We start from the raw sequence: 23869 nt of genomic DNA, 5'->3' as shown, positions 1-23869 counted from the left end.
TTATATGCATATTCAGTAAGTCTGAGAATCGGCTACTATCTATTTTTCATACCCCTATGCGATAAGGGTTGTTCACCCTTAACATTTTTTTTATTTATATGGCAACACAACGTTTGCCGGGTCAGCTAGTATACATAATATACATATTTGAAACCAACCGCAGGTAGGAATCGAATCGTATCTGGGGTTGATTATAAATCCTCGATTATAGTATCCTCGTTTGTTACTTCAATTCAAAAGCAAATTCAATTTAATTCAAGCAATGAGGGTTTTGTTTTTATAATATTTTGAAATAATTATTAGAGATAATTATTATTATTAGAGATTAATTATTATAGATAATTATTATGGAGAATGATTAGAGATAATTATTTCGTTTATATGTAATGATTTAGCCTAGTGGTTAAGAACCTCGGCCTCGATCGAGGGATCCGAGGTTCATATCCCAGACACTGACTTTTCAGTTATGCGCGTATTAGAAATTATCACTTGCTTAAACGGTGAAGGAAAACATCGCGAGAAACCTGCCTACTCAAGAAATCTTAATAAACAACAAGTTTTCTAAGGTATGTGAAGTCTACCAATACGCACTTGTCCAGCGCGGTGGACTATGGCCTAATCCTTCTCATTCGGAGACCCGTGCTCAGCAGTGGAACAGTATTGGGTCGATAATAATGATATAATTTTTCTGTTCGCAGCTAAAACAGCAGCAAGCACAGCAAATGTACAGTTAATATATCACTCTGTTCTATCCGAGTTACTGCATGACAAACACAGAAAGTAAGTTATTTGTCAATTAACCACGTTATTAATAGTCAATCTATTCAATCTATTTACCTACGATTGAAATTTGACATTTTTAGTAGGTACATGTCAATTTTAATTTAAACACTAAAATCACACAAGGAAAATCGTTAATCCTGATTCCTGACGATCCTGATGAGGAGAATGGGATAAAATTACTAAAATCGTGTATTGACAATATACGATTTTCATAATCGGTTTTTAATAATTGTTCAAAATTTTAAATTAATCGGACCGTGCAAAGTGGGTAAAAATCGAGATCAAAGATTCCGTTACATACATACAAGTCAAGCAATTCATTCAACTCTTATGACGCCAAAAGAATAGGAGGATCCACAACTCGTCTGTTATTGGTGATATGTTTATAATGAATCAAGTAAAAAGGTTTATAAAGGTGGTAGAACCCTTTGTGGTTCGACTCCGGCGGCACCACCGCCACACCTATTTCTACTCAATAACAGCAGTGTTAGGCGCTGCTGTGTTCCGGTTTGAAGGGTGTGGTAAGGGAGACAGACTTTTCCGAGGCGTTCTAGCTCAGTCCTCAGGGGTAGCGGCGCATCTGTGGCCGACCTCAGGTAGAAATATCTAATCCTATCTGGGGTTGATTACAGATGTCCATGGGCGGCAGTAGCCACTTACCATCAGGTGGACTGCATGCTCGTCTGCTACTCTTATATTATAAAAAAAAAAAAGTAAGAGAATCAAGAAGGTGGGAGAACCCGATGTGGTTAGACTCCGGCTGCACCACCGCTACGCCTGTATCTGTAAGGCTGCTGTGCTCTGGTTTGAAGGGTATGGTAAGAGATATACCTTTCGGAGGCGTTCCAGCTTAGTTCAGGGGTAACGGCGCATTTGTAGCCGACCTCAGGTCATATCTAATCCTATCTGGGGTTGATTACAGATGTCCATGAGCAGTAGCCACTTACCAGGTGGACTACATGGTCGTCTGCTACTCCTATATTATAAAAAAGTTAATAATATTCAGTTATAATAATTAATTATTGATAATAAATTAATTTAGGATCTAAATAACAAAGATAAAGATAAAATCAAAATATATAATAAACTTGTCACAATCGTACAAAAAGTGGTCTAATTAACCAAATCCCCTGTGAAGGGTTTACAGGGGAAAGGACAATGCCCATGAAAGTATGGACCGCCGTCCAGAGTTGCATCAAATTGAAACTTGTTGTGGACGATGTATAATTAACCAAATACTACCACCAATAATTATATTTTAGATCGGCACCCGGGTTCTGAAGTTATTTACCGAAATGTTACACAACCTCAAAATCGAAAATATCCGACGATAGATTGATGGTCGGTTTTAACTGATAGTAGGTATCTATAATGTAGTTCGACTAACATATTCCATTTACTTTTAAAGGTAGTAGGTAAAAAAACCTAAAATAATGAATTCCGAGTATGAAATACCGCCATTTTAATTTTTAAGAACAACAATCAACATTTCGTCTTATTTTATCTTAAATGGAATTCCCTGTTCAAAGAAACTATTCTAATCGACAAATTATGTTAAAAAAATCAAAAAATAATTTTAATATTACTTTCATTATGACGCATGAGAAAAATCAGTACCAAGAATGGGCATTGTCCTTTGGTTAATTCCCCTAATTTTATGTTGCGATTGGGTCTGTCCTAGATTCACATTCTCCGAAACGGCGTACTTCTGGCGCTGGTGGAAGGAGCAGCGGGCTACCACCCGGGCCACCTTCAGGACCCTGGTGCAGGAGGGCAGGGTGCAGTTCGCTGGGGGAGCCTGGGTGCAGAATGACGAGGCCACGGCAGACTATCTGCAAATCATTGACCAGTTTACTTGGGGATTAAGGTTTATTTGTCTTCATAACCTAACCTAACCTAACCTTTTTATATAGAAAGAGAAACGTGTGTTGTGTATGTACGAGAGATATATGTGTAGTTTATTTATATACTTTCTTCTTTGTGTGTACACCCTACTTTCTTCATGTCTCATATATCTTTAACTCCGTCCAAAGGTTGTTTGGAAGAAATCACTCATTAGCGATAAAACCGCCTTTTTGTATACCGTCTCTAATATTATTTTATGTGTTCCTTGTATTGTGGTGTGCAAATAAAGAGTATTATTTGTTGTTGTTGTTGTTGTTGAGAAACGATTATGCAGTCTTGATAGGAAGCAACTGCCGCACATGGACATCAATTGGTAGAATCCTTTGTGATTCGACTCTGACGGCACTACCGCCACACCTATTTCTGTTATAACAGCAGTGTTAAGCGCTGCTGTGTTCTGGTTTGAAGGGTGTGGTAGAGACATACTTTTCTGAGGCATTGCAACTTAGAGGCTGACCTCAGGTGACAATCTGGTCTTGTTTGTGATCGATTACAGATGTTTATGGGCGGTGGTAGCTTCTTAACATCAGGTGGACTGCATGCTCGCCTGCTACTCTTATATTATGAAAAAAGACCTCTGATAGTTAGGTGCAAGAGCCGCTGTAATCAACCCCAGATAACATAAAATTCCTACTCGAGGTTGCCCACAAATGCGCCGCTACCGCTGAGGACTAAGCTGAAACGTCTTGGAAAAGTATGTCTCCCTTACCACACCCTTCAGACCAGAACACAGCAGCGCTACACTGCTGTTATAACACTTCTGTTAGACACCTACGTGGGTGTGGCGATGCTTCAGGAGTCCCACCACAAAGAGTTCTTCATGATAATATAGTAGATAAAAGTCGGATTTTAACCCTTACGATGCTTATGTTATAAAAGTCAGATTTTTAATGCTCATTACATTTATATTACCAGAAAGCTGAATGATACGTTGGGGCCATGTGGCATTCCAAAGGCAGCATGGCAGATCGATACATACGGACACACAAGAGAACAGGCGTCGCTATTAGCGCAAATGGGATATGATGGCTTATTTATAGGTAATTAAACATATTTTAAGATTTATATTAGAAAGTAGCATGTAGTGTTAATAGCGCCATCTCTGAATGACGGCAAAAAATAAATGTAACTGTTTACGCCCCGTAAACCTGCAATAACATTGTACAATACTTTTTATTGTACAATAAAGCCTGAATCCAAACAAGCAATTATATTGCACAATAATACGAACTGTACAACGTTATCGTGTTCATTCGTAGAATAATATTGGATTGGCCTCTAAATGTACTTAATAAAGTTGCCAGTAAAGCAACCAGATGGCGTTGTATTAAAACTACTTATATTTAAAATCGAAGCATGCAGTGTTAATAGCGCCATCTCTGATTGGTATCGATAAATAAATAATACGTTGTCTACATGTTCTTAATAAAGTTGCCAGTAAAGCAACCAGATGGCGTTGTATTAAAACTACTTATATTTAAAAAAGAAGTATTCAGACACTAGCGCCATCTCTGATTAGTATCATAAACTAAATTTAACGTTTTGTCAACATGTTCTTAATAAAGTTGCCAGTAAAGCTACTAGATGGGGTTGTATTAAAATTACTTATATTTAAAAACGAAGCACGCGGTGTTAATAGCGCCATCTCTGATTGACGTCTAAAACTAAATGTAATGTTTTGTCTTCATGTAGGTACTTATTAAAGTTGCCAGTAAAGATACTAGATGGCGCTGTTTTCTAAAAATAACATTTACTTAATTTAGAAATATGTAGGTAGTTCTTGATTTACCTTTTTACAAAAATAATAGTTCTTACATGAGGTTTTACATAATTTTATTGTTTACAAATAAGCGTTATAAGTTTTAAAGTAATGTTAAATGTAAAATTATTTATAATAATATTTTAGCTATAAATTTAATATAATTGAAAACTTTTACAGGAAGAGTAGACCACAAAGTAAGAGAAGCCATGATGGATGAAGACAGAATGGAATTTATGTGGAGAGGAAGTGATGTTCTTGGTAAGATGAAAGTTACTGTGTGTATTGAATATTGTATGTTTCCCAAATAAAAATAAAATAAAATAAAATAAGATGTCCATGGGCGCCAGTAGCCTCTTACCATCAGGTGGACTACATGCTCGTCTACTACTCCTATATTAGAAAAGAAACAGATAACATATTTTTCAAATTTATTCGTGTTTCCAAAAGTATTTCTCTCTTCGTAGTAGCATTAAAAATAAACTTTTGATTGATTATTTAATTACCACGCATTCATTAGCTTAACCTGTATGTATGTATGTAACGGAATCTTTGAACTCGATTTTTACCCACTTTGAACGGTCCGATTAATTTAAAATTTTGAACAATTATCAAGAACCGATGACATTACGTGATTTTAATACTTTTGTCACATGCTCCTCATTAGGACCTTCAGTATTCACGATGTTCTTTGTGCGATTATAGCGTGGTTTTTAGCTTTTAAAATATATTTATTCTTACTAAATATGCATTATCTTAGCCTTTTTAATTTTATAAAATATTACAACCTCTTTAATTTAATTTAATTATAATATAGCATAGCTTAGTAGCATTTATACTCAGTGTAATAAACCACACAAACACATTTGCTTTGCAGGCAAAATGTCGGACATAATGACACACACATTGTTCAACCTGTACAACGCACCAGATGGGTTTTGTTTCGACTTCCTCTGCAGCGATGAACCGATTGTGGATGATCCGGATAGCCGGGTGTACAACGCTGAAAAACGGGTAAGAAATATATAATCATCCACATCATCATCAACCCATTACTGTCCCACTGCTAAACACGGGTCTCTTCTCAGATTGAGAAGGATAGGCTTAGTCCACCGCGCTGGACAAGTGCGTATTGGTAGACTTACCTTTGAAAACATTTTTTTAAGATTTCTCAGGTATGCAGGTTTCCTAACGATGTTTTCCTTCACCGTTTAAGCAAGTGATAATGAATTTGTAATACGCATATAACTTTGAAAAATCAGAGGTGCCTGTCTGGAATTTGACCCTCGGACCTCTCGATCAAGAGGCCGAGTTTCTTAAAAACTAGGCTATCACAGCTGCTATATTATCGTAAATTCACTGATATAGCTCTCATATAAAATAATTATCACTTGCTTTAACAGTGAAGGAAACCATCGTGAGGAAACCTGCAAACCTGAAAATGGTAACAAAGTTTTCGAAGGTATGTGAAGTCTAGCAATATGCACTTGGCCAGCGCGGTAGACTATCTCCTAATCATTCTGATTCTGAGAGGAGACCCGTGCCTTGGGGACAGTAATGGGTCATAATGATTATGATGATGATGATGAGAACACGTGTTCAGCAGTCAATTTGATGCGGCTGATAAATATCAAAATCTTATATATAAAATTTTCGTGTCACAATGTTAGTTACCGTACTCCTCCGAAACGGCTTTACCGATTTTCACTAAATTTTATATGCATTTTCAGTAGGTCTAAGAATCGGCTATTACCTATTTTTCATACCCCCAAGTAATGAGGGTTGTTCACCCTTACCATTTTTTTATTTATATGGCACCACAACGTTTGCCGAGTCAGCTAGTTATACATATATAGATTTATATCCCGCGACAGGTGAACGACTTCATAACACAAATAGAGAAGCAAGCGAAGTACTATGACCACGACAATATCCTGGTGACTATGGGTGGTGACTTCACTTACCAGAGCGCCGCGAACTGGTTCATGAATATTGACAAGATCATCAGGTAAGATTATGATAACTTTACGAACGTTTAAGGTGGTAGAACCCTTTGTGGTTCGACTCCGGCGGCACCACCGCCACACCTATTTCTGTTATAACAGCAGTGTTAGGCGCTGCTGTGTTCCGGTTTGAAGGGTGTGGTAAGGGAGACAGACTTTTCCGAGGCGTTCCAGCTTAGTCATCTGTGGCCGACCTCAAGTAGGAATATCTAATCCTATCTGGGGTTGATTACAGATGTCCATGGGCGGCAGTAGCCACTTACCATCAGGTGGACTGCATGCTCGTCTGCTACTCCTATATTATAAAAAACCCTTTAAAGCAAAGCATAGTAACATCACTGTTGTTATATAGCAAAATATGCGTGGCGGTGGTAGTGGTAAAATTACGAAGGATCCTACCACCTTTTGATGTGAAACATCTATAGCCGCACGTAAAACCGATTGCTGGCGTCGCCACGCTATACGATGGTATATATATACAGTCTATATGCAGTAGTGTGTACGGTGTGGCGACGCGTCGCCATGCGCAATCGAATTCAATAAATAGTCATCGTTATCTGGAAAAAAATCGTACCTAATATTTTATTTTATCATTATGACATATTTAGTTCCTATCACAATATGTTCTTTTCTGCATATTACTTTAACAAAATAATGTCGATGTTTCACATCTGCCAGGCGTCCCGTGACGGCTCACATTTTTTTTTGATAACTTCGATTAATGATTGTTTCATTTCAGTCACGTGAACTCCCATTCTGCTAATATGTCGGATATTAACATCTTCTACTCAACTCCATCTTGTTATTTGAAGGCTATTTACTTGTATGGAAAACGGGATAAAGCACTTTATACTGAAAAGGTAAACTAAGTATTATTTTTTTAGTAATATAAGTATAGAATAATAATGAGGTAGCAGACGAGCATGCAGTCCACCTGATGGTAAGTTGCTACTGCCGTGTGGACATCTGTAATCAACCCCAGATAGGATTAGATATTCCTACCTGAGGTCGGCCACAAGTGAGCCCTGAGGACTAAGCTGGAACGCGCGGCGTTCTTTTGTAGTATGTTTTTTTTTATAATTTAGGAGTAGGAGACGAGCATGCAGTCCACCTGATGGTCCCCCATCAACCCCAGATAGGATTAGATTCCTACCTGCGGTTCCCCTGAGAACTAAACCTCGGGCTCGGATAAGTATGTCTCCCTTACACTTCAAACCTGAACACAGCAGCGCTTAACACTGCTGTTATTACAGAAATAGGATTGACGGTGTCGCACCACAGGCTATATCATCTTATTCCATTTTTTTTTTTTTTTTTATAATATAGGAGTAGCAGACGAGCATGCAATCCACCTGATCGTAAGTGGCTACTGCCGCCCATGGACATCTGTAATCAACCCCAGATAGGATTAGATATTCCTATCTGAGGTCGGCAACTGATGCGCCGCTACCCCGGAGGACTTAGCTGGAACGCCTCGGAAAAGTATGTCTCCCTTACCACACCCTCTAGACATTCCATACTTTAGCAGCAGTGTTAAGCGCTGCTGTGTTCTGGTTTGAAGGATGTGGTAAGGGAGACATACTTTTCCGAGGCGTTTCAGCTTAGTCCTCAGGGGTAGCGGCGCATCTGTGGCCGACCTCAGGTAGGAATATCTAATCCTATCTGGTGTTGATTACAGATGTCCGTGGGCGGTAGTAGCCACTTACCATCAGGTGGACTGCATGCTCGTCTGCTACTCCTAAATTATATAAAAAAAAAAACATACTTTTCCGAGGCGTTCCAGCTTAGTCCTCAGGGCTCACTTGTGGCCGACCTCAGGTAGGAATATCTAATCCTATACAGGGTTGATTACAGATGTCCACACGGCAGTAGCAACTTACCATCAGGGGGACTGCATGCTCGTCTGCTACCTCATTATTATTCTATATTTATACTTAAATATATGATGGCTCTTTTAAAATATTAATGATGTTAAAAAATGCCATTCGAAATTTATTGCAAATGTTTGAAAATAAATTTAGAAAAAAAATATTACACATGAAATAAACAACAACAAAAAGAAAATTAAAAATAAAACAATATAATATGAAAATATGATTTAAAAAATATAAAACTTATATCAGATCCCGTAAATTCCGATACCGGGAATCGAACCCGAGCCTCCTGGGTGAGAGCCAGGTATCCTAGCCACTAGACCATATCGGATCACGATATATGTTTTGAAAGTTTATGTATACAACACACAAATTAGTTCATCTGCTACTCTTACATTATAAAAAAAACGAACCTAGCAAATTATTTACTCAACTAATCCGCATTCATCAACAATCACTGTCCCACTGCTGGACACGGGTCTCCTCTCAGAATGAGAAGGAATAGGTCATAGTCCACCGCTAGCCAAGTGCGTATGGGAAGACTACACACACCTTTGAGATTTTTTTATAAATATCACAGGTATGCAAGTCTCCTCACGATGTTTTCCTTCACCGTTTAGCAAGTGATAATTAATTTCTAATACGCACATAACTGAAAAATCAGAGGTGCCTGGGATTTGAACCCCGGACCCCTCGATCGAGAGGCTGAGTTTCTTAACCACTAGGCTATCACTGCCAACTAATCCGCATTACATCAAGCTAATTGACTAAACTTTAGTCCTGCCACAAAAGTTTTACAGACAATAAAAGCGAACTCAGAATAAAAAGCATTTCTCTACTATTATTTTTCAATATTATTTCAGAGCGATCATCTTCCATACGGAAGTGACTCAAGCACCTACTGGACTGGATTTTATACTTCTAGACCTAGCCTAAAATATTTTGTGCGAAAAGCTCACATTTTCCTGCAGGTAAGATCTTATATATAAAATTCTCGTGTCACAATGTTAGTTACCGTACTCCTCCGAAACGGCTTTTCCGATTTTCACCAAATTTTATATACATATTCAGTGCTGAGGATCGGCTGCTATCTATTTTTCATACCCCTAAGTGATAAGGGTTGTTCACCCTTAACATTTTTTTATTTATGTAGCAACACAACGTTTGCCGGATCAGCTGGCTTTGATATAAATTCAATATTTCTATTAATTGAATTAAAGTTTATTACTTATTTGTAGTTCTGAGTATAATCATTATCTATATTATTTTTTGTTTTATTTCTTTCGAAAATAACGTCTTGTGAATTTTCTTCCGTTACGTATTTCTTTTATTCATTTCTTCTTTATTTTCTCTTCTCATTATTGTTTTTTCTTTCGTCCTTTTTTACGCTTATCTATTTATTGAACAATTCTTCTGTGAATTGTTCAAAAACTTTTTGATTTGAAAATTGTTATCGTTATTGTATAGTATTATCTTTTCTTTAGGTGGTATATTGTCTATCTATTTCTATGTTTCTATCTTTATTTAATAGAAACCAATATTTGCAGATAGTAAAACAATTGACAGTAATATCAAGAATGGCGGATTCATATGAATTGCATTCGCTGAGGCATGCGATAGGCTTGATGTTACACCATGATGTTATAACAGGTAATAATTAATTAACTTTTATCGATTCTACTTTATCTTTTTCATCACTATTGAGAAAAAAAACAAATGAAAATCGAATTTGTGAAAATATTTTCATTAACATCTCTTCGTATGTAAATAGGGGTTTCTCAAGGAAGTTTACTAAGTCTTATTTTAATAAACTTGTCAAATAAGAAGATGTATGTGTGGAAAATTACATTTTGAATCAACACAGGGAGATCTCCCTTTGCCTAAATTCGATCAAATTATACACATCATTATCATTATCAATGAGGAAAATCTCAAACTTTCCATTAATATTTCTTGTATTATTTGAGAATAAAATCTGTTTAAAAATCTCTTTAAGCTTACCATTTATTTTACAGGAACCAGCCAACAGCACGTAATAAATGATTTCACTAAAACTCTATCTGAAGCTGTGGAAGCTTGTACCAGGAAAGTTTCACAATCTTTAAGGTAAATACGTATTTTCTATGAAAGCTAAATTAATTTGGTGTTTAAGTGTATATATCGTACTTAACTCATGTGATAATATTGAAGTAGAAGACAAGCATGCAGTTCACCTGTAAGTGGCTACTGCCACCCATGGACGTCTGTAATCAACCCCAGATAGGATTATATATTCCTACCTAAGGTCGGCCACAGATGCGCCGCTACCCCTAAGGATTAAGCTGGAATTGCCCGGCAAAGTATGTTGACTTTACCACTTCTTCAAACCAGAACACAGCAGTGTTTAACACTGCTGTTATAAGGTGTAACAGTCCTTAAGGTCAACCCACCAAGGTTTCTTACTTGTTCTCTAATATTTTACAAAAAGTATAATGAAGAAAGAATAAAAGAAAGATGATTATAATGATAATTATGAATATTTCAGCATCTTGACACCTTCGTGGGGTGGCAGCAGACGATCCAAGATAAATCAGCAGTTTGTTGTCTGTCACCAACTTAATGTCAGCCAGTGTAGGGTAAGTATCCAGTGCAAACAAAAAAAGAAAGAAAGAAATTGAAGCAAATGATCGTGCATTACATGATTATCATTAATTATAATCGTCCATGCAGACGCGATTGCAGCATAAAATTTTGCTAACAGGGAAAATTTGCTTAAATTAGACCCCTTTTTCTAATGCTTTTTAAATATATATTTTAGTACTTATTGTAAAGTCCGGCATATCTCCGCTTTCCCTGCGGCAGAGAGGAATCCATGCAGGGTTTCATCACGAAAGAAAACAGGCCAAGTGCGACTCGAAGGTATTGGGGTGAACATAACCCCTGTGACCTCCGCCCGCCCTAGGACCGCGCCTGCGTTCATGCTCGTTTGCTAATTTAATCTTACAACACAGTGTAAGATGTATTAACTATAGATGTAAGGGGTACATATTGAGGCCAATTGCACATTTTGAAAAAAAACTAGGGTCTACCAATCACTAGGCCAGCGCGGTGCACTCAGGCGTAAACCCCTCATTCTGAAAGGAGACCTGTACCCTTACCATGAGTTTTAACGTTTTGACATATATGACTGTTTTGGTATTTGTTTACGTATTTGCCCATACAATTTCCAATCAGCGCCCCCAGCGGATTGTATCAGAACTTTAGTGTCAGTAACGTAACATTAAATGTCTAAATTGATAAAATGGCGTTTTATGTTTTGTCTCTCTTTTTTGCGAGAATGTGAGGCAGACAAAAAGACGAGCACTTACTTATTCTGTTACGTTTACTCAGTCTACTGAAGCAAACGTAACAGAATAATGGATTGAGTAAACGTAACGAAAGGTACTGTGCCCAGCAGTGGGACAGTAATAGGTTGTCGGCGAAAGCGCGATACAATTTCATCTGTGTTTTTGTTATAGTTCATTGAAACCCAAGAATCTGTGCTACTGTTGGTCTACAACCCATTGAGCGTGAAGACCTACCACCACGTGCGGTTGCCAGCCATCGCATTGCACTATTCCATACGAGATTATAACGGTAAACACATTGTAAAGAGCTTCCATGAGCTGTTAAGAGATTACCCGTAACATAGAGATAACATTTTACAATATATCGACGACCCGCGTGGCGGAGCGGTCACCATACCGGTCTGACACGCAGAGGGTCCCGGGTTCGATCCCCGGCCAGACGGATATCTAAATGATGAATTTAGATTTCTGTTTCTGGGTCTGGGTGTTTGTGTATTTGTCTATGTGTGTGTCCATGGCACCCACGATACAGAGAATCCTAGTGTGGGGCTGTGAGTGTAGAAAGCGTTTGTTTGTTTGTTTATATATTGACAATGACTGAACTTAAAGTAACCATATTCAAGTTCTATCTCCAAATAACACAGGAGACGTTCATTGCAATCGTGTAATTCCGAGGCGTTCCATCTTAGTCCTTACCCCATCAGCGCATCTGTTGCCGAGCTCAAGTAGGAATCTAATCTTATCTGGAGTTGATTATAGATGTCCATGCGCAATAACCTACCATGCACTGCATGCTCGTCTGCCACTCCTATATTTTATTTTTACTTTTTCCCCAGATGAAGAAGTGGAATACCAGCTAGTGTCGCTCCCAGCTCCAATCATTAACATGCCGGGCAGAGCTTCCACCGCTATCCAGGAGTTGTACTTCGAGGCCGAGAATATCCCACCGCTGGGCTACACGGCGTACTTCATCACTGCTGTGAGGGATCCTTTGGTAAGCTGGGTTTTAGAAGTAAATTTATTTTATTTTTATTTCGATTTAATTCAGACAGAATCCATATTTTGTTAGTATTTTTTTTATATATAATATAGGAGTAGAAGACGAGCATGCAGTCCACCTGATGGTAAGTGGCTCCTGCCGCCCATGGACATCTGTAATCAACCTCAGATAGGATCAGATATTCCCACCTGAGGTCGGCCACAGATGCGCCGCTACCCCTGAGGACTAAGCTGGAACACCTCGGAAAAGTCTGTCTCCCTTACCACACCCTTCAAACCGGAACACAGCAACGCCCAACACTGCTGTTATTAGGTAGAAATAGGTGTGACGGTGGTGCCGCCGGAGTCGAACCACAAAGGGTTCTACCACCTTCAATACATATACAATACATGTACATTGCACTTAATACCTATGTTAGTAAATTTTGACATAAATAAGTAAACCCATAGCTTTGTTATGAAAGGAGGGGATCCAACGGTAGTCAAAGTCAGAGAAAAGAAAGGGTCACTTTTTGATCACTGGTGTAGACCACTTCGCTAGCGAAGGGAGAGTGGGTCTAACAGCAGAGGCGTAGTTCTTTGGCAAATGGAGATCTCCCTGTGGGCTAGGTGATAATGCCCGGGAAGCGGCCGTGCTCCGACAGCCTCAGTTCGGAGCTTGTATATATACCAGATGTTTAGAAAACTTCGATAGCGTGATTCAACAGTGCCATCTGTTGACGAGTAGCGGGAAGTCGCTGCAGTTCAAATCGGCGAAAAGTGGAAAGTCCTAGTGTGAAAAAAAAAGGTTTTGAAGATTGTTTTGTTACTCGCCTTTGCTAAGAGGAGAGGGGGAGGGAGTTGGGATGCCAATATACGAAAATGGTTAGAACCCTTCACGGTTCGACTCCGGCGGCACCACCGTCACACCTATTTCTGCCTAATAACAGCAGTGTAGCGCTGCTGTGTTCTAATTTCTAATTCTAATTCTTTCTAATGGAAAGGGACAGACGTTCGAATTTAGTTATTAGGGTTAATAACACACCTGTGACCAGCCTCAGGTAGAAGTATTTTATTTAAACTTGATAACTTAGTACTTACTGATGTTTAAGATAACAGATTTTTGATAAAAATACAAATATTACAGGAAGAAAACGCGTATGTGAAGAAATCTAGCCAGCCAGGCGCTTCAGACCCAGATCAAGAATTGACCCCGTATATTTCTAACGAGGTAATATTATATCATCAACATCATCATCATCAACCCATCACTGTCCCACTGCTGGGCACTGGTCTCCTCTCAGAATGAGAAGGATTAGGCCATATCCACCGCGTTGGCCAAGTGCGTATTGGTAGACTTTATATACCATTGAAAACTTTTTTTAAGATTTCTCAGGTATGGAGGTTTCATCGTCATGCACCTTTAAGCAAGTGATAATTAATTTCTAATACGCACATAACTTCCAAAAAGCGTTTTCATAACATCCAATAAACTTCCAAGAAGTGCGTGCCTAGGATTTGAACCTTGAGCCCTTCACAGAGGCAGTTTTTACTTTAATAGTCTATTTCTGCTTCCGGATCAATGGATGTGTATTTTCCAAAATTAATTAATTAAACGTAAATTTAATTCCAAAATTCCAGTACCTTAAAGTGACAGTGGATAAAACGACTGGCCTGCTGGAATCGGTCCAGCATATCGACGGCGCGAAGGTCCAGCTGTCCCAAAACTTCTACTTCTACAGCCAGGGCCAGCAGACCCTGCAGTCGGGGGCTTACGCGTTCAGGCCAAGAGAGGAAAGGCCTGCTCCGGTAAGCTTGATAGGACCTTTCAGGGTTTGACTCCGAAGTCACAATCAATATATTTTTGGTTTAAGTATACCAGCAGTGTAGCGCTGCTGTGTTCTGGTTTGTATGGGTAAGGGAAACATACTTTATCGAGGCGTTCCAGCTTAGACCTCAGGAATAATGGCACATCTGTGACCAACCTCAGGTGATCTAATCTTGGTGTGATGATTTGAGGTGCCGAATAAAGCTGATAGAACCCTTTGTTGTTCGACTCAGGTGGCACCACCGTCAAACCTCTTTCTGCCTAATACCAACCCTGTTAAACACTGCGATGTTCCGCATTGCAGAGTGTGATAAAAAAGGCATACTTTTCTGAAGCGTTACAACTTAGTCCTCAGGGGTAGCAGCGCATCTGTGGCTGACCTCAGCTAGGATTATAATCTTATCGGGGTTGATTAAACATATCAATAAGCAGTAGTAGCAACTTACCATCAAGTGGACTGCATGCTCGTCTACTAGTATTATTATTATAAAATAAATCTGGGGTTGACTTCATAATTCCATAGATGACAGTAGCCGCTAACAATCAGGTGGATTACATGCTCGTCTACTTCTATACTATAACTAATACTGTCTGTATCTCCAGATATCAGACAAAGCAATGTACTACACCGTCCGAGGGTCTCTGGTCAAGGAGATCAGACAGCGGTTCAACGACTGGGTGACGCAGATCATCAGGCTATACAGAGGTGAAGAGTTCGTGGAGCTGGAGTGGATTATTGGGCCTGTGCCTGTTGGGTATGTGGGTTGAGTTATTTGCAAAGATCTCCCTGTAGGCTAAGTGGTCACGCCCGCTCCGCGTCCGTGCTCCCAAAGTCACAGTTCGAAGCTTGGAATCTTTTTTTCATAAACAAATAAATCTTGAAAATGGCGGGAAAGTTGCCAACTTATCACTTTCTCATACCAAGTCGTAAGTAATGAAGAATTAGTTAGTTAAGGATTAGATACTATGAAATTTTTTTGAAAAAAATATGTATTTTTCATTATCGTTTGTCACATAATATTACTTCCAAGAATCTAATCGTTATAAGCGACACGATTGGCCTCGTAACTCCTTTCAACATTTTTCGCTACTCCTTATATATTCGGATTTAGCCCTGAAGGTCTTTGTAAAATTCACCCTATAAATATGATGTTGAGAAAACTTCGATAGCATGATTCAGAAAACGCTATCTTTAGACAAGTAGCGGGAAGTCGCCATAGTTCCATTAATCTATGACTGTCCTATTGCTGGGCATGGATCTGCTTTCAGATTGAAAAAATCTATCCATCATGTACAGTTGACCCAACTTCTAAGGGTCTTTCCACACAGACCGGATGGTATACGCTTGGAATTGACGGGAGCGGAGCCGCCAACTATTTCACATAGACCGGCTGGTAAAGATCTGAAAGCGGATGCACTCGCAATAGGAACCGATTGGCTGTGAGAGGAAGAATGAGCACGCAGTTAGAGCCGGTCGGCTCCTCTTATTATTCACACGAAGCATGTTTAAGCATTCTTAATGACAAAAGAAGTGCACATGCAAAAATAAACGTTAATACAATTATTCAAAAATCTGTTTCCAACGTGATAAAAATCTGCTCTCCTGTCCGAGCCGGTCTGTTTGAACGGACCCTTACTAGATACTTGATTTTGAAACTACGAAATAGCAATATGAAAGTACAAATCTATCCCCATACCCATTTTCTCCATATTCCTTTTGCAAACCGAAGTGGTTGGACCGATGTATTCCTTACTATTCCTGAAGGTTTCAAAAAATGCTCATTGACATATTTGCTTCACTTCAACTTCAGTAAAACTCCTATTCTTTTTGAAAAATATTATAGAGGTCTATAGAAAGCAGTCATGGCATCACATGGTCTACAATACAATACAATACAATACAAATCTCTTTATTGTTACACCTAATTAAAAGTAAAAAATACAAAATTGGCGGCCTTATCACTAAAATAGCGATCTCTTCCAGGCAACCATTTACTTATTGCACAAGAAATATAAAATAAGAGATTCAGGATAGGGGTGTACAAAGGTTTACCTATGAATATAATGAAGCAAGAGTCTTACTTTAAGTATATCAGCAGCTAGAGTGGAAGACAGCTACCTGCTACTTAAATTACCTAACAGCATAGATTAGTAAAGATTACTCATTCCTAACAAGAAAATGTACCCAGTTTTGAGAATTGAAATAGTTGCGTAAAAAAGTTTTGCCACGTCTCCGTGCTAAAATGTCCCTGAAATATTTGAAATAATTATTTATTTATTACGTAAATTAGTTATTTATTCGTGAATTTTCTCTAAAAATGTTTTTATTTGTCAAGGATTCAAAAAAAGAACTTACTAAAATAAGCCGTTTGTGGCTTCATTCAATTTCAAGGCGGCGAAGTATCTTTACTAATCTATGCCTAACAGATACAATTTATATTTCAGGAATGATTTGGGTAAAGAAGTAGTGACCATCTTCAAGACCAATATTTCAAACAATGGAGACTTCTTCACTGACTCTAATTCTCGGCAGATGATGAAGAGGAACTGCTGGAATAAAACTTCTAGTAAGTTCTAGAAGTATAACAGCAGTAATAAATAAATAATAAACGCTTTCTACACTCACAGCCCCACACTAGGATTCCCTGTATCGTGGGTGCTATGGACACATACAGAGACAAATACACAAACACCCAGACCCAGAAACAGAAGCCTAAATTCATCATTTAGAAATTTGTCTGGCTTGGGATCGAACCCGGGACTCTCTGCGCGTCAGACCGGCATGGTGACCGCTCCGCCACGCGGGTCGTCAAGCTGTAATACTAAACCTAACGATATGGCAAACATTAAAACATTTGTTTTGAAGGTGGTAGAACCCTTTGTGGTTAGACTCCGGCGGCACCACCGCCACACCTATTTCTATCTAGCAACAGCAGTGTTAGGTACTGCTGGGTTCCGTTTTGAAGGATGTGGTAAGGGAGACAGACTTTTCCGAGGCGTTCCAGCTTAGTCATCAGGGGTAGCGGCGCATCTGTGGCCGACCTCAGGTAGGAATATTTAATCCTATCTGGGGTTGATTACAGATGTCGAGCGGCACTAGCCTCTCACCATCAGGTGGACTGCATGCTCGTCTGCTACTCCTATATTATAAAAAAAATGAAATACTGTTTTTAAAGTCTATTTACACCTTTTCAAGGAACTCATTCTTTAGCTATATTTGTTTTAAAAGGTGTGGTGAAGAAACACATATATTGTCAGGCGTCCCAACTTAGTCATCAGTTACCATCAGATGGACTGCATGCTCCTTGTCTACCTACTTCGTTATAATAAAAAATATGTGTGTATTGTTCGTTCGTATCATATGAAAGCTAAAAATAAAATATTTGTTATTACTTCTCGAAAACCGTATCTGTAAAATTTACAACGTTTACTGGCCAACTTCGTGGTATCGATTCTAGCTGTCGGCATTTTAAAAATTCACTCACATTACTTTTCTTCAATTTGCCAAAAGAAAATTTGAAAAATGTCACTCAGATAATATCGCTTGATGACGATGTAACAACAAATGTAAAATTAATAATCAATCTGTCCCAATTTTGCCGATCAACCGACCGAGCAAAGATCGAAATTCATAATTTCCTGTATAAAGTAATTGTCAAAAGTCGATCTTTAGTAGGCAAAACATTGGATAGATTGAATATTAATAAAAAGCGCTACCAGACACTGAACTTGAATATTACAGGTACTCCACAGAAGAAGCCAGTACCAGCTTGCTACTACCCCGTGACCTCCAGGATCTGTCTCCAATCTCTCAACAGCAGCGTGGAGATGTGCGTCCTCACGGACAGAACCCAAGGTGGAACCTCGTATGATGAAGGGGAATTAGAGCTGATGGTAAGTTTCTGACTTGGTCTTCTATGACTCTACTAACTGACGGACCTACACACTTTTTTTTTATAATATAGGAGTAGCAGACAAGCATGCTGTCCATCTGATGGTAAGTGACGTCTGCCGCCCATGGACATCTGTAATCAATTCCAAATAGGATTAGATTCCTATCTTTGGCCGGCCACAGATACCCCTCTCCCCTGTGGACTAAGGTAGAACGCCTGGGAAAAGTATAGCCCTTACCACACCCTTCAAACCAGAACACAGCAGCGCTTAGCACTGCTGTTACTCAAAACGACTTGCTTAGTCTTAATGATCGGCTTTAGGAAAAATATATTTTCTTAACGGATTAAATATTTTCTTCGCTGCAGATGTCATGGGTGACTTACTCGGTGAACTGCACGCTTGCAAGAATAAATCAAGAATATCTAGAATTATCATAGGTTTGATTGTATATTAAAAGCAAATGCTTCTTTTCTTCGTCTTAGATGCACAGAAGATTACTGACAGACGATGGGTTTGGTCTAGAAGAATCGCTGAACGAAGATGCTTTCGGCGTGGGTTTAGTTGTGAAAGGCAAACACAGAATATTCCTCGGGAATTATAAACAAGAAGGTACCGTTTTTTTTTTATTAACGTTCTTTTAGGGTTCCGTATATAAAGGGTAAAAACAAAACCCTATTACTAACCCTCTGTCTATCCGTCTGTCATAAAGCTCTATTTCTTGAATGATAGATAATTGAAGTTACAGAATATGTATAACGGTGGCCGCTGTAACATAGATTCCTAAAAATAAAAAAAAAACTTAGAAATAAATGGGCGTCGCCAGACCGCAATTTTGAAGCGTTTTTTTACTTTATGTACTGAACTATAATAGGTACATAGTTCAAATTTTCAATGCATTTACTTCTGTGGCTGCTATGATAACAAATACTAAAAATAAATAATAAATGAAAATTTGGTGGTACGGAACCCTCTGTGTGCGAGTTCGACTTGCACTTGACCAATTATTATTGACGCCCTTATTATAATATAGTGCAGTCCACCTGATGATTAGTGGCTACTGCCACCCATAGACATCTGTAATCAACCTCAGATTAGATTCTTCTTAAGTCGACCGCAAATGCGCCGCTGCCCTTGAGGACTAGGCTGGAACGCCTCGGAAAAGTCTGTCTCCCTTACCACATCCTTCAAACCAGAACACAGCAGCGCTTAACACTGCTGTAATGTGACATAAATAAGTGTGGCAGTGGTGCCGCCGGAGTCGAACCACAAAGGGTTCTACCATCTTCAGATATATAAAATTAGTATTCTGTTTTAGTTGATGAGCAAACATTTTCTGAGCGTACTTCCCAAGTGGCCAGGAAGTGGATTATGGAACCCTGGCTCTTCCTGACCACGGGGGAGAAGATTAATAGGAGGAAGTGGCAGAACGTTAGAAATAAACGAGTAAGTTATTGATGATTCGTATTTTTATGAAATTGAAGATAAGAGAGATCTTGATGGCTAGGTGATCATGAAGAGCGGTTACGGTTAAGTGATCATGAAGCAGTGATAGCGTAGTGGTTAAGAAACTCGGCCTCTCGATCGAGGATTCCGGGGTTCAAATCCCAGGCACGCACCTCTGATTTTTCAAAGTTATGTGCGTATTAGAAATTAATTATCACTTGCTAAACGGTGAAGGAAAACATCGTGAGGAAACCTGCATACCTGAGAGATTTATAAAACAAAAGAAATCTCAAAGGTATGTGACGTCTACCAATATGCACTTGGCAAGCGGTGGACTATGGCCTAATCCTTCTCATTCTGAGAGGAGTCCCGTGCCCAGCAGTGGGACAGTAATGGGTTGTTGTTGATGATGATGACGATGATGATGATGATGATGATGATGATGATCATGAAGAGCGGTTACACTCCAACTCAGTCTCAGTTCGGAGAATGTTGAGAAAACTTCGATAATGTGATTCGAAAATAGGTTTTTGGTGCCATCTGTTGACAAGTTGCAGGAAGTCGCATCAGAGACTGTGGTCCAATTTTGTTAAGACCTCCGTTACACCTTTAGAACTGTTGTGTTCTCGGTTTAAAGGTATACCTTAGTCCTCGGTGGCAATACATTTATGACCAGACCTCTATAATTTCTATCCAGTCTATTTAAAGTGAGAAGAGACAAAGTCAGATATATATATAGTACAGTATATTTACAAGCTGGGAACTGCTGTCGCACCGATCTCTCTTTGCCATATCTCTACATTTTTGGAATTATTCCTTATTGTGATTAACTACTTACACATATTATCTTGTTATTTTTTTAGTTTTCATCGCTTCGTCTGCACGGTCTTCCGCGTCACATCCACGTGCTGTCCTTCGAGCCCTGGAAGGCTGGCTCCGTTCTTTTAAGATTGGAGAACACCTTGGAGAAATCCAGACGTAAGTTCCAGCAATCGATAGTGAAGACATGTAGGACATTGTACTCAAGATGATCTGTGTTTTAAATATTTATTTGTATTTTACGTAATTACATCTGTAAAGAATTTACAAGTGTATCATTTACAACTATTTATAGTTGTAAATGATACACTTGCAAATTCCTCTTCTTCTTCTTGAATGATGCAATTTCATACTACTGTATTAGCAGACGAGCATGTAGTCCACCTGATGGTAAGAGGCTACTGCCGCCTATGGACAACAGTAATCAACCCCAGATGAGATTAAATTCCTACCTAAAGTCGGCAGTCTTCCAGCATTGCTACCACTGCAAACTAACCTGGAATGCCTCGGAAATGTATTTCGATTTATTAACAGAGTTATCAATAGACTTTTACCAGTTTTAACATTATTTTTACTTCTAGCACCATTCAGAAGAGAACGAGACACACGAGAGGACTACTCCAAGTTCTCTCACATCACAGTGGATCTCAGGAAGATATTTCTGCAGATGAAGATTAAAAAAGTAAGAGAGGCCACGTTGGCAGCTAACCAGTGGCTTGAAGACGCGAGGCAGATGGACTGGAGTACCAGGTAATGTCAATGAAAGGTCCCACTGCTGGGAATTTGCTTAGAATGAGAGTAACAGCAATAGCAATGGTATATTTCAAGGTGGTAGAATCCTCTGTGGTTCGACTCCGACGGCACCACCGCTACCGCTATTTCTGCCTAATAACAACAGTGTTAAGCGCTGCTGTGTTCTGGTTTGAAGTTGGTAAGGGAGACATACTTTTCCGACATGTACACACCTCAGGGGTAGCGGCGCATCTGTAGCTCACCTCAGATAAGAATTTAATCTTATCTGTGGTTGATCACGGATCTCCATGGGTGGCAGTAGCCACTTCCCAAGTGGATTGCATACTCGTCTGTCACTTGTATATAAAAAACACCATTTTTAAGAATTAACTAGTTCGTTTTAATGGAAGGGTCTGTAAACCATTTTTAAGAATTAACTAGTTCTTGCATTTTAATGGAAGGGTCTGGTTCCAAATTTCCATAGGCCGATATCACCATCAGATAGATTAAAAAAGTTTTTTTTGTTAACTTATTAGTAAACCCAACGTCCATTTGTTGTTGTTATAAGATTTATTTGGTTTAAGGTATGTCTACATTGGTGCGGATGATGGCATCCTTCCAGAAGATCTAGATTATCCAGATGATGGAAAACCGGTTACTGGTGAGATATCTTTCATCAACTTACATTGTAAATTAGTTAAACCTTAAACTCTTATAGGATAGGATTTTTTAACAGAAAAATTGTCGTGATGTTTTATTTCAGCTTTATAAAATGGCTTTTTTCAACTCACATTGTTACCCTCTAATATGTCATCATCTGCATGTTTTCGAGAATAAAATAAATGATATCGAAATTAGTGTTTTATGGTCTTCTAGTTAAGGGTCAGAGTTTGAGTTTCTTTACTTTGGACTCAATTTTATAAAGTTTGTCTTTATCTCCTAAAAAAACCATTTGTAAGAATATGAAAGACGTTCTCTGAGATTATAATATTATAATTTTCAGTGCATTATTCCGATGAAGAAACTGAAGCGATCAAAACAACGATTACAAGGAGAAGAAATTACGAAAAGGGAAAACACAAAATGAGACCACCAACACGATACGAAACTTTCGAAAGCAGAAACAAACGATCTATAAATATAACTGAAAATATTATAAATGGTTCTGAAAATCTCAAAACTGAAAATGAAAATGATTGGACAACAATTGTTTTTAACGAAACTGTTGTTAACCAAGGAATTACTGAAAATGTAACTGAAATTAATAATAATGATTTAAATGTGTCTAATAAAGAAATTAATCTTAATAACAGTCATAATAATACTACAAGTAATGTTAATAATACATCTAATACTGATAGCAGTACTGAATCTAAAATCTATGTAACATATCCTAGAACAGAGTCTAAGAAAAATAAAAGTATGTCTAGTGATAAAATAAGGAAAGCGAAATTCTTAAAGGATTTCAGAAAAGATAGTTCAGAGATCGAAGCTGAACATAGCGTATCTAACAGAAGATTGCAAGATGAGAGACGCAGAGGATATTATGATGATCATATGGGTAAGTTACAATATCGTAATAAAAATGAAATGATTTCTACAATATTGAGTATGATAAAAATTACAAAGACATTGCAAAAAATAGAAAGAACTACTTAAATTCATGGAAAGTATTTACAAATTGAATATTTGAAAAGTCTCCTAAAAATAGTAAAAAAACATTTTTTCTTTTTATGAAAATTCTGTAGAAATTTTCAATATTACGTAAATTACTTTGAAAGTTATGACAAAAAAAACTAAATATAATAATACGATACGGAAAATGACCGCAAATATAAATGCCGCAATTTTTAATCACATAATTGAATCATAATAAAAAATAACTAAAAAAATAAATAACTTATAAGACTAAAAAAACTTATATTCTTCATTAAACTGATATCGTTAAATTTCAGTAGAAAACGAAGCAGATTTGGACGATGAAGGCATAACTAAATCTATATATGAAATGTATTACAAAGTGCGACCACGGAAAAGCGCTTTCAAGCCGCATATAAGACATTCAGAAGAAACCACAGAACTTCCAAGAAAAGCAAAGAACAGAAGGTTTAAGAAGAATGACGGTACAGCGTCCTGCGAACGTGATAGAAGGACTAAGAATAGAAGACGTGGCAGAGCGCAGAATATTGATATACCCTTCTTTATTACGAACAGAAGTTACAACTATGACAGAAGAGAAGAAAGAGACAGTAGGAGAGTTAAAGAGAGGGGAGATGATGGTGAATCGTATTCTTATAGACGAGGTAAATATAAGCATTATGTTTAGCAAATTAATCGAATTTAATCAATTTCAAATGGAGATCCGAAATAAAAAGAAATTATTTCTTTTTTATAAAACAGCAGTAGCAGACGCCGGTGGTAAGTGGATACTGCCGTCCATGGACATCTGTAATCAACCCCAGATACGATTAGATTCCAACCTGAGGTCGGCCACAGATGCGTTACCCCTAAGGACTAAGTTGGAA

General features: G+C 38.3%; 1 protein-coding gene, 1 long non-coding RNA gene and 1 other non-coding gene across 3 annotated transcripts in view; 2 read left to right on the top strand and 1 right to left on the bottom strand.

Moving 5' to 3' along the window:
• Nucleotides 1-23869, top strand: part of LOC140756853 (uncharacterized) — a 194748-nt gene that overhangs the window by 7881 nt on the left and 162998 nt on the right. The gene's annotated exons all lie outside the window — the stretch shown is intronic.
• Nucleotides 1-23869, top strand: part of LOC140756930 (lysosomal alpha-mannosidase) — a 29907-nt gene that overhangs the window by 3814 nt on the left and 2224 nt on the right. Inside the window, exons 3-27 of the mRNA XM_073092470.1 lie at nt 699-780; nt 2465-2650; nt 3604-3728; nt 4628-4708; nt 5325-5461; nt 6322-6455; nt 7190-7310; nt 9188-9295; nt 9872-9974; nt 10340-10430; nt 10849-10939; nt 11822-11939; nt 12487-12644; nt 13776-13859; nt 14270-14437; nt 15060-15211; nt 16902-17023; nt 18199-18350; nt 18833-18959; nt 19666-19793; nt 20657-20771; nt 21194-21362; nt 21929-22005; nt 22348-22905; nt 23300-23647. Of these exons, the coding sequence (XP_072948571.1) occupies nt 699-780; nt 2465-2650; nt 3604-3728; nt 4628-4708; nt 5325-5461; nt 6322-6455; nt 7190-7310; nt 9188-9295; nt 9872-9974; nt 10340-10430; nt 10849-10939; nt 11822-11939; nt 12487-12644; nt 13776-13859; nt 14270-14437; nt 15060-15211; nt 16902-17023; nt 18199-18350; nt 18833-18959; nt 19666-19793; nt 20657-20771; nt 21194-21362; nt 21929-22005; nt 22348-22905; nt 23300-23647 (3735 nt within the window). The remainder of the gene's footprint in view (nt 1-698; nt 781-2464; nt 2651-3603; nt 3729-4627; nt 4709-5324; nt 5462-6321; nt 6456-7189; nt 7311-9187; nt 9296-9871; nt 9975-10339; nt 10431-10848; nt 10940-11821; nt 11940-12486; nt 12645-13775; nt 13860-14269; nt 14438-15059; nt 15212-16901; nt 17024-18198; nt 18351-18832; nt 18960-19665; nt 19794-20656; nt 20772-21193; nt 21363-21928; nt 22006-22347; nt 22906-23299; nt 23648-23869) is intronic.
• On the bottom strand, nt 8584-8655 carry TRNAE-CUC (transfer RNA glutamic acid (anticodon CUC)). The gene has a single exon. It is a non-coding gene; the product is annotated as a tRNA-Glu (tRNA).

Source organism: Epargyreus clarus, unplaced genomic scaffold, assembly GCF_041222505.1.
Source record: "Epargyreus clarus isolate Ecla_fem2 unplaced genomic scaffold, WU_Ecla_fem_2.2 ptg000036l, whole genome shotgun sequence".
Classification (NCBI taxonomy): domain Eukaryota; kingdom Metazoa; phylum Arthropoda; class Insecta; order Lepidoptera; family Hesperiidae; genus Epargyreus; species Epargyreus clarus.
Note: the sequence above shows the minus strand (reverse complement) of the source record. Positions and strands in the feature narration are given on the sequence as shown.